This window comes from Caloenas nicobarica, chromosome 17, assembly GCF_036013445.1.
Source record: "Caloenas nicobarica isolate bCalNic1 chromosome 17, bCalNic1.hap1, whole genome shotgun sequence".
NCBI lineage: Eukaryota > Metazoa > Chordata > Aves > Columbiformes > Columbidae > Caloenas > Caloenas nicobarica.
In genome coordinates, this window is record NC_088261.1 from 2,023,095 (window position 1) to 2,041,016 (window position 17,922).

A 17,922-nucleotide genomic window follows, 5' to 3' on the forward strand; every position below is an offset into this window, starting at 1 on the left:
GTGTTGATATGCCACCTAATAAACATTTCCTGTTACTGCCCACAGAAGTCCCGTTTTCCAGCCTCACGAATCTACTCCAGTCCTGAGCAGCTGTTTGGAGGGTTGTGGGGGTGACTGAGCTGGACTTTTGCTTGTTTCATTGAGGTTTTTTGAAGCAAACCACTAACCTTAACACTCGCATTAATTGAATGTCATGTGGGCTGTCAGGAAAAAGAAAAAAGCTACCAGTAAATAAAAATGTAGCATTTTAGCACTAGGTTACTAAATGTGCATAGGTTGCAAGGCACTGGTTATTCACTACTTGCTTAGTGCTAGAAAGCCTTATTCCTTTTGCTATTCGTTTTGGAGAAATGAATAAACTTAGGCAAATCAGGAGTAGGGTAAATCTGGAGAAATTACAAAGGGGAGGAGTTCACCTTCCTGGCTATGGCTTTCAGGTCTGTCCAGGACTTCTTACTCCAGTATAAAACTGAGAGCAGAAATATGATCACATCCTAAGAAGTCTAATCAATTCTGGTTTCAACACTGAGCCTATTTAAAATAGAGAATGGAATTGCTGTTCCTTGTTCTGTTCGCTCTGCACATTCTCAAGACAGAGGCACTAGGTAAGTCCTTGCCTGCTCTTTCTAACCCCATGTACCAAGGTTACTCTTATTTGTGATCTGTTTCTGAGTACCAGTGCATACAGTACAGACTCTAATTCTTCTATATGACAAATGAAGAATGTTTTATTTATTTCGCTGCATTTTATTATTTGTGCTAAAATATGACTTTTCTCATGAATGGATGAGTGGGGTTTTTTCCACCTTTAGAGATTCTAGTTGCCTTCCTCCTCCAAGAAAAATCAATGAGGTTTGACTTGATCTCTATAGTTAACTGCACACATACCTTTTTAAAAATCAAAATGTATATTTATTTACCTGTAAACTTCTTAAAACTTCAAATAGCTTGTTTTAGTTTTCTTCTCATTTTGCTTTGCTGTTTATGATATGATTAAATTCCTGTGGTTCCCTGCTGAGAAAGAACAATATGTCTTTTGCTGCATTAGCTCAGCAGATCCATCTATTTTTGCACTCTGTGCACTATGTACATAAGTACACTATGCACTTACAATGACTAGATTCAATAGCAATCTATAATTAATATTGAAAAATGCATAAGGTATTTTTTGCTTCTATTAGATCAGCAATGCTATAACATTGAATAAATCACCTTTCCAATGTAAATGTCAGCACATCGCCTCAAAATTAAAGATAAACACCGCAGTTCTTAATAGTGATGAAGAGTCTATTGTTTGCACTAAAATAGACTAGACTGCATTAAGGAAAAAAAGAGAGATACAATATTATCAGAGGTATCAGAGGGAAGCACTGCAGCAAGAGCCTGTTAAAGGGACAGAGTTTAGAGCAGATCAGGATTCGGTTGCCAGACTCACAGTGACACAGGTCTGAGGAGCTCTGGAGGGGCCGTAAGGAGCACAGCCTGAGTGCTGGGGACATGGAGGGGTTCCCACATTTTATTTCTCTGTTATTAATTAATTCTCCTTATCCATGACTCAGTAGCTTGCCTTTTCTAGATTCTTCCCTGACAGTTCAAATACCTTCTCTCTTGTTTAGTCTGTACTTTGTGGGCATTCTTTCTCTGGAAAGCTTCCCACACCTGCTACAGGTCAACAGAAACACAAAGAACCTTTGCTCTTCCAAAGTTTACAACTAATGTTTGCTTGATATTGATTACCAGCTGATTAACACTTTGCTAAATGTACTGCTCTATTAAGGGATTTATTATAGGGTCTTGAAAGACTATTTAGAAAACCCTTATGGGCTTTATTAGATTAGCATTAGTAATTAGTGCTTTAGCAGATGGAAATAAGCAAGGCAATGCACATCATATTTTTTATTGCTTTTTTCCCAACCATGATTATTTCCACTTCCTCCCCTCAGTGCAGAGGCAAACTATGCCGTCATTAATGCACAAGAAAGCCCCCAACTTCTTTTCCAGACTTTTTCCTGAGGTAGAAGCTTCACAGGATACATTGTGGTATGTTAAAGACTGAACATTTCAAGAAAACTCAACTTTTGAGAATCAGCCTAAATTATTTTTTGTCGTATTTGGAAGGTATATATATCTTTAAATAAGCATTTAATTTATATTTTACCACTTTTCAGAACTAGCTTGAGTGATATCCACTTATCGGCTCATTTAACATACCGCCACCAGGGCTGTTTTTCTAATCTGGGCAGCCTCGTAATTCATCACACTTAAATAGCAAATATACCTGATTGCTAATCTTTCAAATTCCTTTCAGCCTCGACCTGTCTTAATATCATAGCACATATATTTTAAAATTATTACTAGTAGTCCTTACAGGGCTTTATAAAGAAACAAGCTTCATTATCCCCATTCTACAAAAGGGAAACTGAGGCACATCGCTGCAGCCACCTGCTCAGAGATCAACCAGCACCAGGAAGAGAAACCATCTAAGCTTGAATCTGTCCAGCATCTCACCCACCAGCTCGTACGGATCTCATATTGCATTAACGTCTGCACTGACGCACCTCGGCTTGCTTGAGTCCCTCGAGAGATCAGTGACCCTCTGGTGCTGCTATTGGACAGGCAAAACGTCTGCAGTGTTCCAACAGGAATATTCCAAATCTTTGGAGAGAGAGGTTTTATTAATGGCAGGTTCAGTCTGGTGCCATCCGGAGAACAACTGTAGAGGACAGTAATATCTGTCCATCCAGGACCTTTGTAGTGGGGTTACAGAAAGCTCCATGTGTTACTGAAAAATAATTTTCTTTAAGAGGAAGGGAATGAACACCAGCATTTTTCAACCTTTTTCTTTATGACAGAGCAGGACTCAGCCATAAGACATTTTCCCACAGTCCATGTTCTAGTGCTCCAAAAGATCGATACGTGATAGAACAAGATTCCTCTGATTTTTTCTATTTCTACTTACATACTTTTAACTTTCACAAACATAAAATTTACACAACCATGCTGGCACTGATGTCGTCAGCATTAATTCTCAGTCTGATGCTTCCTCAGGGTTATTCAAATACGAAGTATACCTGCTATCTCTATAAGCAGCATAAAAATAAACAGTTTAACTTCTTCCATTTCTACTTCTAATGGTATAGAACACACACATATTTGTATTTCGAATCCGGTTTAGGGTTGGCAAAATTGGGATGCTGGGATGGGATGCTGGTTCACTTTGATACACTCTGGGATGAAAAGTTGCATTTTCAGTTGTCTAAGAAAGAATAATAATGGCAATATGAGACCTAAAACACACAGAAAAGGCAATAAGCCATAGCCACTTTAGGCAGTAAGTCATAGGTGCTTTTGGAGGTGTGGATTGTCTGAATTTCCCTCTCTCCACCCACCCAATCCAACATGTGATTAAATATAACTTCAAGGAATCATTGCCATTATCTCAAAGTAGTTACCTTGACTATCTCAGTGCAGACGGACTTTTGATCTCAACTTGCAATCTTTATGCAAAATACATTGCTTAGGGCTTCCGTCTCTTTCCTCATTGTAATCATTCCAGCTGCCAAAACAGATTAAAGCCTTATCTGAGCCTGCCTCCCATCATCCATACCAGTCAGGGGATGCCATCCTTGTCAGATCCACCACGTGCAAGACAAAACAAGAGCTCACGTTTGCCAGGCTGCTGAGTGTGCACCGAGAGCAAGGGACACCAGGGACACGGCTGTGCTGTTCCCTCTCCGTACAGCTACACGGGCTGCACGAGCGGGCTTCAGGCAGCAGAGAATGTCCTGGCTCCACCATCTGTGCTGTAACAGTAGCAGTAGTTCGTATTTAATACCTCTGAAACCCTGAATATTTTTTTTTTTTAACTAATGAAGTTTCCCATTAAACATGGATCCTACAGTTAAGTTTGAACAAATAAGCTCTATAAGAGGGACTGTTGTGGTGAACAGAGGTTTAGCCACTGACACATTACAATTGGAGGGGGTTTAGGGCTGAGAGAAGGATGGCCACAGACTGCTTGACCAGGACATCTGAAGATGCAGATCCTGTGATCTCAGAGTACACTTATTTCTTTGCACAGGTTATGATAAAGGCACAAAGTGGTAAGGTATTGTAATATTTTCATTCTCACTCTCGTTGACACTAAAATTCAGCAAAAGGCAGAAAAGCGCTCGCGGCGGAGCAGCAGATGAGACAGTGGAGCCAGAGAGCAGCTCCTGGCTTGGCTGTCACAGCCTGTTTCCTTTTGGGGAGCAGGGAGCCAAGCCCAGCAGGCAAAGAAACAACACTGGGCATTACTGGAAGACTCCCGAAAGGCAGCTACTAGACAATATTAGAGTCACATATGGAATAAACTTCGAAATGTTTTTAATTTCTTACATTTCTGTAGCCTGCCAGGGGTGGCATTCAGAAATATCTGTGTTGCACAAATGGATAATTTGTCTCAGAGCAGGAACACCTTGATTCTCTTCAGATTGGTCTATGTGTGAAGTTATTCAAGAACATGTACTAGTGCAGTCACACCTTGCGGTAATCTACATTCATCTGCAGATCCCAACTTCCTCTCAAAGAATTATGCACATAAGCTTCATGAGGTACCTCTGCTGCCTCCACCACATGAGTTCAACAACTGCCCCCATCCCCATGTGTGACTTGTGAACTGCTGAGCAGTGAGTGCATACAGCGTGTAGTGATGAGCGGCCGATATCCCCGATGATATGACTCCTGCTTTTTTTTATCTATGCTGTGCCCGAGGCAGCATCCATCTACGTGATGCCTTGACAGGCATCGAGGTTCTTGAGCAGACAGGTTTTTTACGAGGCTGATGCATCCAAAGGCATCACAGCTCCAAGTTCAAAAATCATCGTTCACTAGTTTGCAGCCTGTTGCTGACGACATGCAATGAGTGGACACTTTTCCGTGTACACAGTGGACCCAATTACATTATTAATGCTCCACTTAAGGATCAGCCCGACTAGCCTGAGTACACTGCATCATCATGAATTTGTATTAAGTCGCTGTTGAGCTGACCTCATGCAGAACTGCAAGGCGTTGCATCACCTCGTCCTTCTCCATGCAAGCAGGCTTTATTCCCTGTTCGTGGCGTTGCAGGAGATGCTTTGTTATGTTGCAGAATATATCTAATGGCCTGTTATTAGTCTTTAAGACACATTTCTAGCCATAGCATCAGTCATCATAAACCCAGCACAAAACACTACAAAAAGACAGTAAAGCCACAAATTTGAATTAAAGTTTTAAAGTACTAAAAAATGGACTTCTGAATTTTATTTGACACTGCCTCTGTTGTAAACAAAACAAAGCAAAATAGTCCACGGAAGCAAATCACCTTAGCCCTGGATACTCATTTTCTGTTAAAAGCCAGCTTCCTTTGATACAGCACATTTATGAGACACATACATGTGATAGAGGCTAAAATAGTACCACAGGTCACAGCTAAAAATATTTTCCTCACTCTCTGACACAAAGGAAGTAGTTTGCAAGTGTTTATAGGGCATGTCTAGAATCCTTCAACCTCTTTGGATTTTTCCTTTAGTTTAGATGTGTTACAGACAAAGGCCTCATTGAGCGTGAGATTTATGTATACATGTGCAAATTATAAACACTGTGCTCAAATCAGATGTGGTTACTTGTAATGCTTCACGCCTACAATAAAGCTGATTTGCAAGGCTAACCCCCCATGATATCTTGGAATTTATATACATACGATGTATATCTTCGTGAAAAAATAAAATTTTCAGGTAAACGTGAATAGGAGAGAGATAAATGATCACAAACGTTTATTTTTACATGGTTAGAGATACACAAATCTAGAAGTAAACATTTGGAACTGATTTTGCCTGTCAAAGTAGTTGATCAGGACTTCCTGAGGATGTGTAATACTTAAGAACGTATAAATAGACTTACGTATATAGCTCAGTTTGTGTTCAGCAATCTCATTAATTAGAAAGACAGGCTTAGATTCCATTTTCTTTTAAGTTGCTTTGTCTTTTGTACTAAAGATAATAAGTTTCACAAAACAAGCTGAAAATAGAGCAAGCCCAATACAAACCAAAGCTAAAAATATACTGCATGCAAAACTAGCTTTTGCCATTTCCATAGAAAAGGCCAGGCTTTGCCCCGCTGCAAAGCCAGCGGTCACAGTCAATTGTAGAGATGGATTTGAAACGGGCGGACACCAGAGCAGCAATGAGAACTCTGACATTCAGGGCAGGCTGGGCTCTCTGAAAAGCAGCGGTGCGGAGGGAGCACCATCAGCTGCGCGTCCCAGCAAACAAAGACTTGTCAGCGAGGACATGGCTGAAAGAGGGTGACAAGAGATCTAAAGGGACAAACAAAGGAGTCAGTCAGTGAAAGAGAAGGGATTTTAACTAAAAAGCAACAGAAGATATTCTTACTGTCTCATTACTTCGCGATACTAGTGGTGTAAAGGTCATTCACACTTCAAGAGATTATATATGGTTACTAAAAATACCGAACTGTCAGCACATAAAATTAATAGATTTCCAACCACTTTATCCAGAAGGACAAAACCTGTTTTAGTGACTCTTGTGTGCAGATGGATGAATTAAAAGGGTGGTTTTGAGCCAGCCTGGACAGCACCTGGCTCCCGGCACTGACTCAGAGGAGCTGTGGGCTTCCCAGGGGCAGCTCAGCAGGTCGAAGTAGGGTAGTAAGTGGGGAACAAGTAGGACAAAGTAGATTTTGGAACTTTTATGGAATGCGGGCAATCTGGCCGCAGTCCAAAGAGCTTAAGGGTCTTTTCCTAGATCATACAATAGCACATTGGCAAACTGCGAACACCCTGGCTCCCAGCCGGCAGCCCCGTCCTCCCTCCAGCTGTGTAAGTGAACAGAAGAGGGAGTTCTCAACTGAAGGAATTTTTCATCTAGTTTCCGTGCTTGGTTTGATAGCTAAAACAATTGAAAACGTTTACAATAAAATGAAAACAATATGTAATTGTATTGTTTTCCAGCTCTTCTGGTGCCAAGAAACAGCTTTGGTCAGGAAACCAGTTGTAAATTTGACAAGGAAGAAGCAGGACTGCTCACTTGCCAAGAGAGACTCCCTAAACTTCACTGTCTTGAACTCTGTGAAGGAAGAGGAGGCCTCCGGCCCAGTTCAGCCACACTCTGAATTATAACCAGTAAAGTCAAGGTGACACCTATGATAGGGTGCATTGCCATGTAAATCAAGAATCTATAATACAACGTAAGAGCTAGATATGATTGATAATATAGTAATTGTAAGTCTGGGTGTATATGTATCCTGAATGTATATGTGTACAGAATTATATTACTTCCAATGGTCATAACAACAGGAATGTCTCTATTTAATGTCAGTTGGGCAAGGAGTTTTTGGAAATCCTGGCCGGTATCTAATACAATCCTGAGTGAAGTGTGAATGCTCATGGTTTAACTCATGTGTACCAGCACGATGTGGGAGTAAGCCATGAAACCCTCCAGAGCAGCTCATATCACAGCAATGGTTTCAGCAAAAATAAACAGAAACCCCCCCAAACACAAAACCCCACGACTTTCTGCTGTGTTTTCCTGCGCAATAAACAACAGAAAAGAGAGCGGAGGAGCCGAGGTTTGATCGAAAGAGCAGTCAGTTGAGAGGACTGCAGGATGGGATCTGACATGTACTGGGTCCCCGCAAGAAAGGGGCTTCAGAGAAAGAGAGATGAAAATCTTTGAGGTGGAAACAGTGGAAAGGTGAAGGGCACATTGTCAAGAGATGGGACAAAGGATAGATGAAGCAGGAACAGGAATTACAGATAAAGAAGGAACTATTTGAATGCCGTAGACACCAGGGAGGGAAAAGAAATGTTTAGGGTGGTTCTGTGATATTTCTAGGAGCGATGGGACACAGATAAGCAAGTGGAAAATATAAGCTATTAAACAGGAAACGTTTCCTGACAGTGAAGGCAAATAGACTGTGGAAAAGACTCCTAAGGGAAGCAGCAGGAGACACTCAGACAATTAAAACTAGACTAGACAACATACCTTAGGGCACAATCATACCTAAGACCACAGACAACTGACTGGATGTGACAAGTGTCTTTCCTTCTTGCTTCAGAAATAGAGCCATAAAGCCCAGGGGGAAAAAAGGACCATTATAAATGCAAGCTCCCTATACGTAGGGAGGAATCATACCTGGCTCAAATAAAATCCGAATGTAAATTTTCCTTGCAAGTGACACAGGGTATGGCAGTTTGCTTCCTCCTGAGGAGCACCTACACAGAAGATTCTGTTCTTTAATGTTATATTACCATCAACCACGCAAAAAATCTAATTCACAAGAAACAATAATTCATTGTTTGCTCAGGCATTTGCGATGTTTAATTAGCTCATTGTTTAAGGTTTAACAGGTTTAAGGACCCTTTTCTTATGAATTGCTGAATTTATACCCTGTTCTACTTCACTGATACCATCCAGCTTTCTAAACCGCAACTGTAATAAGTACTTGATAGACAAATACTAATTCTTCGTTAGTTTTAAGACATTAGAGATTTTGCAGAAAGCCTGCAAAAATTAGGCACTAATTGTCTGGTGTACGTCGCATTCGACAGAAGAAGGGAACAATACTCACGAGTGCTGGATGAAAGGCAGCAGTAGCCACCTGAGGGCTGGATTTTTTTTTTTTTTAATTTTCAAAAAACTTTTTCTGCCTATAATCTTGATGTGCAGGCTGAAAGATTTTTAGTGTGCTCATGTATTGATGTACTAAGATGTGATTGAAACCTACAAGCTTATCTGAGAGAACCTCCCAAACGCCTATCAGCTGGAAAAACGTCAGTGGTTGCTTTGTTTGAGAAGGGTTGGACCCAGATTTAGCAATGAAAGGCTCCATAACCCACTTCCATTTCACTCCTCTGGTACAGAGACACTGGATCAGGACCACTGACAATACGATTTGGTGATATTTCTCTTCCCTCAGTGTTTCCTGTGGTTGTCCCTGACTGTCATGGTTCTATGGTCACGCTCTGAAAGCTCCACGGCCTTGCAACCCGATGAACAATGAACTTGGTGCACTTACTACTAATTGTGAATCATATTGACCGTAAAATTTGATTTGCATTACAGTAATGCCTTGAGGTCTAAGTCACGATCATGCTCCCATTGTGCAAGTCACTATACAAACCCGGAACAGTAGACCTTGTTCCAAGAGTCTACAGTAAACAGACCAGAATATCTCCACTGACCTTGATTTCTCACCTGACAACGTTCCTCTCTGCTTTAACTCACATCCCAAAGAGTTTGAGATGAAATCTTTGCAGGTAACTGTCCTCTCATGCTGCAGAGATGCTGCCACCTTTAAACATTTGTGTCCAGGCTATTCCTGCAGTGCAGCACTTTTTGTTCTGGAGGCTCATGCACATATGACTTCTAAAGAAAGGGGCCACCCCCAGTCACAGGGTGCTGGTGCAGCCGCTGTTAAAGCAGATCCTGACCACTGAGCTAGAGCACTTGCCAAAAATACCTCTGCAGCCATTCATCCATTCAAACACCAACACATATGAAACATAACATTGCGAAGACTCGCTTACCTGGTATTTGCAAGGCATTTATTGATTAAAATATTGATTAAGGCACTTGGTGGCGTTCTGTGCTTGGAAATTGTGGTTCTGCAGTTTCCCCGTGGAGACAAGAAATTGCTCGGTGCTCCTGGAGGTCTGGCCATCGTCTTGTGTGCAAAGGTCTGAAAAAATGCAACAACCAGTTTTAGAAATGACAAATCCTAAAGCTAAGGTTTGTAAATGTTTAGAAGTGTGTCGAAATAAAACTTTGTTGAACCACTTTTTTAATAGTTACAAAGTATTAGTGGAACAACAACGTAGAAATCACTACAGTTCTTACCATACAAATGTAGCAATGTTGTTGACTTTTCTTATCAATATTACTAAACATTTGCTAAACCAGAAAGCGAGTCAATATTATTTATAGTTTTCAGCATAAATTTAGTTTTTTCAAGATTTTATTAATCGCCACAAGCTCATCCAAGCCTCTCTCTGTTGTTATAGCTATCCACATTTTATATCAAGATTCTATTTATTCTAAATACTTAATATATGAATAGAATTGCTATGCTATGGATCTGAAGGTAAAGGTGTTAAAAGCAGTTATAAGCCTTCCAGCAGATGTCTCACAAAATATCACAAATGATGGTAATTAGCAATCTAATGACAGGACCGCTCTATAATAATGACTGAAAACTGATTAGCTATTTGTTAAAAGCCTATAATTTACTAATCATAGACAAAAACACCATTGTAGTATTACTCAAGCTTGTAAGAGGTTTTGAATTGTTATTGATTAAATAGGCAAACAGAGCTATTCCTGTGCAAGTCAATTTAGACTTTATAACTGCCATAAACAGCCACTGAAGCATGCTGTGATAGCCAGAGCAGTGCTTGCTTTCCTGACTACATCAACACATAGTGAAGTTAAACCAGCTCTCTTCCTCTGAATTTTGCATTTCTTCTGACAATGAAAAAAGTAAGATGCAGATGTTCTACTGAAAAATTTTGCAACCATCTGTGTGGGACTTGAGTTAGAAAAAAGATTCTTCGTGTCTTTCGGGAAATGAGATACTCCATTTCTTTAAATTCCTTATTGCATCAAGTAATCTTTAAAATAGTTCCCAAAATGGACTGAGATAAGTCATCTTGCATAAGTGAATTTACAAGAATACAAAAGTATAGAACTGATAAAAGGAAATTTATTTTAACACTACATATATTCAGATGTGGAACTTTTGCCTCAAGAAATTGCTGAAGCCAAAGTTTCAAAACCAAATTATTCAGAACTGTAACCCATCCAGAGTTCTACTATTTCATGCTAATGCAGTTTTTGGAAGGAATAGTAACAGGTATAAACTGATTCATTCAGGACCAGGAGGGGATCTAGAGAGGCAGAGCTGCCTAGTGCAGGATTTTTATGTTTTCTTCTGAGTGATTTGATATTGAAGCCAGCTAGACTCACTGGATGATGTGCTCCACACAGCAGAAGCACTCACCTCTTATCCATGTCTGTTGTTAATATATTTAAGAAATGAAATATCTTACTCTAATAACAGCAGGCAGACAAACCCAAGAAGTTGTCGAAACCGTATGCCCAGTTATCACTCTCTGAGGATCACAAGTTGCGAATCCATTTCACGTCTGCTTTTTGGGAGACAATTTGTACAGCTTTTCATTCATCTAATGTTTAATATCTGATCTTCTTTTAGTTGAAAGCCATTGGTGCTATCAGTCACAGAAGTATGAAGAGCCCCACTGCCAAGGTACTGCACCACCACCACTTTCTTTTGGTATTTTTTGGTTATATTTTCCAAGTTTTTATAGTTTCTGTAGCTCAGCCAACCTCGGCGGTAGTTCACTTTCTATTTTACAGCCATTTACATGTGCCTATTTTCCTATTAAGCTTAACAGAATATCCTTGACAAATTGTAATATTTATAAACTACAAAAAATTATATGCTAAGAAAGTTCCTGTATTAGATTCTAACATCCAAAGACCTTTTCTTCAAAGATGTCTCCAGTTTCCCAAGCAAGAATCTATTGACTGTTTGGTAGTTCAGATTTATCAAGGATTTGCAGTCTAAAGAAAGAAATTATTTTCTTCATTCTTAAATAGAGCCTCGAGAATGGTATAAAATAGATGCCACCTGCCAAGGGAAAAAACAGTCGCCTATCAATATTGTCACCAAAAATGTCATTCTGGACAAGAGCCTTGAGCCACTGAACTTTGAGGGATATGATGTGAAGGGATCTTCCATGTGGGACATAGAAAATAATGGACATACAGGCAAGTACTGTCAAATTCTTACTGTTATTACGAGATTAACTTGCGCCTTCACTTGGAACCATCCGTTTGCTTCTTCCATGTCCTAGGCAAGGTGTTAGATATCACTACTGCTACTTCAAAGCAAGCAAGATAGCAGCCCTGTATTTCTGAAGCGAAACTGCCTGAACCAGGGTCTCCTGGGAACTTTGTGGGAATTATCTAGGTTTTGGGTCCTGGACATGGTCCTTGAGTGTCTCAGCAGAGATTGGTTCTGTGCATATGCAGAAAGAGAACTTGAGATGTGCAGGGAACCACTAGGACTAGGAGGCAGGTGAACACAGAGGGTGAAGACACCACTTTTGGCAGAGGTAAATAACTTCTGCTGAATGCTCCTACACCCTTTATTTCTGGGCTTGCCTTTTCTTGCTCTTGCTTCTGCACGAAGAATAATTCTCCTGAAGAGAACGTAATCTGGGAAAGTCATTCCACAAGTGGCTTGCTGGGTGTGTTTCTTACTAATTCTTTAAATAATGAGCTGAAATCTCTAATTTCAACCTGTTTTCTCTGCACGCAGAAGTAATCGAATGTGAGCTTGTTGATCACCTACTTACTGATTCAATAAACAGTGAATCAGTGAACAGCAGATGGGTAAACAGTGAATGAAGCAGTGAGCACTAATTCAGCACTGTTTCACTTCCTCTGCTTTGCTTCACTAAAAGCGGTAGCGATGATGATGCTTCAACAATATTTTGCTAAATTACTTTAACTTTTAAAATAATTCTGTTGTTTTTTTTTTTTTTTTAAATATATAGGTGTTAAAATTTTTAGATGGATTGTTTTAACTACCAAAGCCCTAAAATGGAAAGTTGCAAGTGGCAAATATTTTCCTAACGTAAAAAGGAAAGGTAGACAGCTGGGTAGATTTTCACAGCCAGAGATTCTAGTTTAAAACATCGGTATTTTGACAGACCATAAGAAAAAGACACGTTTTGAATTTTCACTAGTCTATGGGTTAATGACTTCCCCGTTACAGAATGACATTCCAGAGTCTCCGTATTACAGTTGCTGTGCATAGAAATATCTTTACACAAAAATTAATATTCATACAGATCGGTCAGAACTCTCATCTTTCCTAGCTATCCAAAAGGATTAAGTTTTCAGTCTGGGATTTTTAAATTGCTTCTTCTTGCTTCCAAGGACAACTAGTTTCTGTGCTACAGTGAGTACAGTACACTGAAACTGTTATTGCTTAAATCACAGCTGCAATTAGAAGCTCTGCGTGCAATTAGACTATCATTATGTTCGATGTGCAGATAGTAAAGGTCAGTGTCTCGAAGGTCCTACAATCTAAATAAACGAAGCCAACAAAGATATGTTACTTATCCATTTACAGATAAGAAAGCAAAGTGAATAAATGACTCAAGCGAACTTCCAGTTCATTTGGAATTCAGAACAGAAATGAAATCTCTGGGGCTTCAATCTAGGTCAAAACAACCTTTCCTGTGGAGAAAAGTACTGTGCTTAATGTAGAAGTCTTAATAAGTAAATTTTTAAAATATATCCCAAATGTCTCAAACACAGGAAGGGATGGTGATGTACATGTAGAAATATATCTCCTAAGAAAATTCTGCTTTGCTGTTAACAACAGATCAAACATCACATTAAATAGACATGATGACTTAGATGCTTAGGCTTAAGTTGCAACACTACTCTAAATTAAAACAGAATACCTTTAAACCCGGCCTAAAACAAACATTACAGTGCAGAAAATAGGAGCCGAAAAGAATGCTTAAGCCCAAATAAACAGTGACCGAGTTTACTTTTATGAAAACTTTTCTAGAAGTTGTTCTCCTAGACAAAAAATGAAGGAATATAGTATTTTCTAGAAGGTATAAGTAGCTTTGAGTCATGGGGTTTTAATGGCCGTGAACAAATCCCCACCAATCCCCTCAGTGCACTCAGGAAAATACCGTCTATTTCCCTGTTTTCTTCAAAACGCAATTAGCCCGTGATGCTCCAAATGACACATCAATGGATGCCATAAATCTATAAAACCCTTACCCCAGAACAATCCAAGGTAGCACTCTGTCCTTTTCCTCCATTTTACAAAGGGAAACAAGTATCATCAAATTGATTTTACTTTTTGTTATTTATTCAGCTGAAGTAATGCGTAGCTCAGCTCAGCTCTACGCGAGACACTGAAGATCACAGAGCAAATCCGAGGTAGAAATGGGAGCAGAAGCTCCAAGGGCTGTGCCACTGAGAGATGCCCAAATGCTGTTGCATGGGCTGGGAAGTGGGCTATGAGATTTCTCCCTTTCATCTCAGATCAGGCTCAGCTAGCATTTTGCGAGAGTTCAGCTTCTGCAAAGTTGAATTTCTGTACTGCCCAGTATGAAAAATCAAGCCAGAACTCCAGAATAAATTTTAATCTCAAGAACATGCCTCTCTCTGCTCTCATACTATTAATGTATGATCTGTTTGTTTGTTTGTTAACAACCTATTTGTTTTCCCCAGTTAAAGTAACATTAAATACATCCCCTAAAATTGGAGGCGAAGGTCTGACAAGAAAATACAAGGCGGTAGAATTTCATTTGCACTGGGGAGTCCAGGTCGAGCAGCAATACTATCCCGGGTCAGAGCACAGCATAGATGGAGAAAAACAAGCCATGGAGGTAGGTGAGACTGTTTGTGGATTATGGCTTTTAATCGAGAACTCTGGCTTTTTAAGATACTGTTGCACACAAACTATTGGCTAGTTCTCCTATGAAACCCCAACAGAGGGAATAAAGAACTGAGGACAAAACAAAGCAGCTCTGGCCCCACTGCAGCGCAGCCGGGCTGCACTTACAGCAACAAACCATAGAGCAAAATGAACAAATAATTGTCCTTGACTATTGTGTTACAGCTTCATATTGTCCACATAAGAGAAGATGCTTCGGATATAGCAGAAGCAAAGAAATATGCAGATGGAGTGGCTGTGTTAGCATTCTTCGTCAAGGTAAGTAGCCAAATTTTTAATTGCCCATCTCAAATCTCCCAGCACTTCAGCAGAGCGGTTGTGTTGATGTTAGAGCAGTCCGAGACCTGAGCCTCCCTGTCCTCTCAGGCATTCAGCGCCAGCACTTAGTTCCTTTACCCTTTTTATATTGTGCTTGCTGTTATCTTTTACCCTTGTGGTCCTTTTCTATTTTATTCACAATTAATTTAAAGCAATCAATTGTTGAGAAATGTATGATTTGGAGTAAAAATGTTTCCATTTCAGGCTGAAGAAGAAAATAGAAACTATGCAACTCTAATAAGTGAATTAGAGAATATTAAATACAAAGGTAAGACACTCGTGTTGGTCAAAACGCAACATATATTTATTTTGGGCACTGTTATGAACAACTTCTGCAGCCCTGCCTCTTCCAAGCAATATTTCCCGTGGTTTGTCCAGGGCAAACAGCACAGATGGATCCTCTGCCACTGAGTTCTCTAATCCCACCTGAGGAAGACCTTGGAAGGTACTATCGGTACGAGGGCTCCCTCACCACTCCCGACTGCTATGAGGGTGTCATCTGGACAATCTTTGAGAAGCCAATTGAACTCAGTCTTTCTCAGGTGAGTCGCAGAGGGGAAGCGTGCGCAGGTCTGCTTATGGTTATTTTGCCCTTCTGCTGCCTGCTCAATCCCTCAATTTAAACCAACTTATTAGTTGCTCCACTGCTTTGTTCCTATCGCACACCCACTTGCTTGGCTTTAGCCTAAACATAGTCCCTAGTGCCAGTTTTTTGGCACTATTAAATTGTCTATCAAAAAATGGCAGGAAAGGGGAAGGAAGGGGAAATGACGATGTGAAAAGAAAGCCAAAACCCCTCCGCAGGTGAACACCTAGGCCAGCGATGCGTCAGCAGCGCTTCCACGGCAGTCACCTGCTCACCCACAAATTTCACTGCATTTCTCCTGCTGTCATAAGTATTAGGACAGCAGAACAGAATACTTCAAAATCCAAACTCTAAGTCTATCAATATCAGCTTTAAGCAACCCATTTTTGTCCTACAGAGAGGAACATGAGGTTAATCACGACTGCCCCTAAAATGCAGATTGTTCATTTGGCAGAGTGCATGATTAAAAAAACTCCGCTGTCCTGGAGCGGACTCTCGGCACTACCACCAGCCAGCACAGCCTGGCCAAGCGCCAGTGTCTGTATTTCAGTTCCTGAGCTGTGGTCTGCTCACGATCGCTCCAGGCAGAAGCGCAATGCTCGGCCACACGCACGGCAGCACAGCGCAGCGCGCCAGAGCGAGCCGCTGCTGCTCCGGGCCGGCTTCTTGCTGAAGCAATCAGAAACTTGAAGCGAGGAAAGAAATCCTAGTCCCCGCACTTTGTGTCACTGTGACGTGATGGACAAGGACAGGACTGTGTGCGTCAAGAGGACTGGTGTAACCAGGCCCTCGAGCTGGACAAAGCATTTGGCTCATGCAGAAAGGAAGTCCTCGTGATGCGCAAAGCTAACAGAAGTCATCTGCCGGTGACCTCTGGCAGCAGCCTCCATCACACTGTTTCCTGCGAGGTTTAATGCATCCATACAGTTCAAAACAATGCCACTGAGTAAGGCACTGCAGATTTATATCACAATTTCCAGTGTTCCATGGAAAAAGGACTTAACGAACTGTTTTCTATTTCGATGTCTGCAGATAACTCAGTTTTCAACAGTCCACTTTGGTGGGAAGAACTCAACGTACATGGCTGAAAATTTCCGTCCTGCTCAGTTTCTGAATGAACGAAAGGTGTACTGGTCCAGTGCCAGCATCCTCCTGCCTACTGCTAAGCTTTTACTGTTGCTCCTGATGCTCACGTACATCCTGAGTTCTCTTTGCCAATGAACACTTCTCACCTCATTCAAGGTTCTGGCCTTTTTGAAGGGTTTTTTATTGTTGTTGCTGTTGCTGGTTCTTTGTACCAAGTAGTCTCTCTAACTGCCAGCTCATGAATCATATCTCAGTACAGGATTCCACCTTGCCCTCTGCCAGACACTAACCAAGGACTTCTCTTGTCGCTCCTATGAAAATTGAAAACCATTGCACTCAATCACAAGAATTCAAAAGAACAGTAAGATAAAGCTATGAAGATTCAAATTAAAACACCCCCCCCACACACACACACTTAAAGAAAACATTAGGATGGTTTATCTGCAAGCCTGTAGTTTTAACACAGCACTGGAAGGACACTCTACAAGCTATACAGAGGACCTTGAAGAGGAATTTGCTCTTAAGTGCCTATGAAGAGTTTTGTTTGCAGTATGTTTACGTTCAACACTGTAAATCAGAAAGACAGTAACACGTGGAGTAATTCTTATCATCCCTGCGTTGTCCTACACGAAGGTACGAGACAGAGGAAAGAGAAAATGCTCACACGCAATTGAGAAATGCCTGGGTGGTCCTAGCGAGTGAAGGATGTGTGACGAATTTCATCTGTACTAATGCTATTTTCTCCCCTTCTTGCTACAGAATATCTACAGGTAATTTTTAGGTAAGGATGCTGGATTCCTTTCATCTAATCTACTGATTGTGGACTTCACTTTTCTCTGTTACGCCTATTTATTCATCCTAGTATGGAATCCTGCTCTGGGATGCCCAGGGATATGATGTGCTAGAAAGAAGAAGGGAAACTCAACCACATGTACCTGTTGCACATCTGTGGAAATTCCCTCTCTGTGGAGGGCTGCGTTTGAAGCATGAGACTTTGATGATCCTTTACAGTTTTCATTTGCCTAATAAAATGGGACAGCTTAAGAAATGGCTCTTTCCAGTATCACATTTCAGAAGTTTTTAAATGTCAGTTTGAATGTTTCCTTTTTTTTTTTTTTTTTTTAATCATAACATACCTGCAATATCCACATACGGCTAAGATTCACAGTTTTTCCAAGAAGATTGTGATTTGAACTTCAAATTCTTCAGATCTTACCCTATTTACTCACAGGAAAGCTCAGTATATTGGGAAATGGAATTTCCTTATATTATTCCAGTTGTCTCTCAGAACACAGGCATAACAGTTTTCTTTGGCTATTGCCATGTAACATGTTACAGCTACTTTTAGAATTTTCGATTTTGGCCACATCAAAATAGGA

General features: G+C 40.6%; 1 protein-coding gene across 1 annotated transcript; it reads left to right on the top strand.

The window, feature by feature from the left end:
• Positions 1-472: 472 nt before the first annotated feature.
• Positions 473-17,665, top strand: CA4 (carbonic anhydrase 4). Its single transcript, XM_065647189.1, has 8 exons — positions 473-605; positions 11,254-11,307; positions 11,661-11,831; positions 14,328-14,485; positions 14,719-14,811; positions 15,076-15,139; positions 15,250-15,413; positions 16,490-17,665. Exons 1-8 carry the CDS (start codon positions 548-550, stop codon positions 16,676-16,678), a joined length of 951 nt encoding a protein of 316 aa, XP_065503261.1. The 5' UTR covers positions 473-547; the 3' UTR covers positions 16,679-17,665.
• The last annotated feature ends 257 nt before the right edge of the window (positions 17,666-17,922 follow it).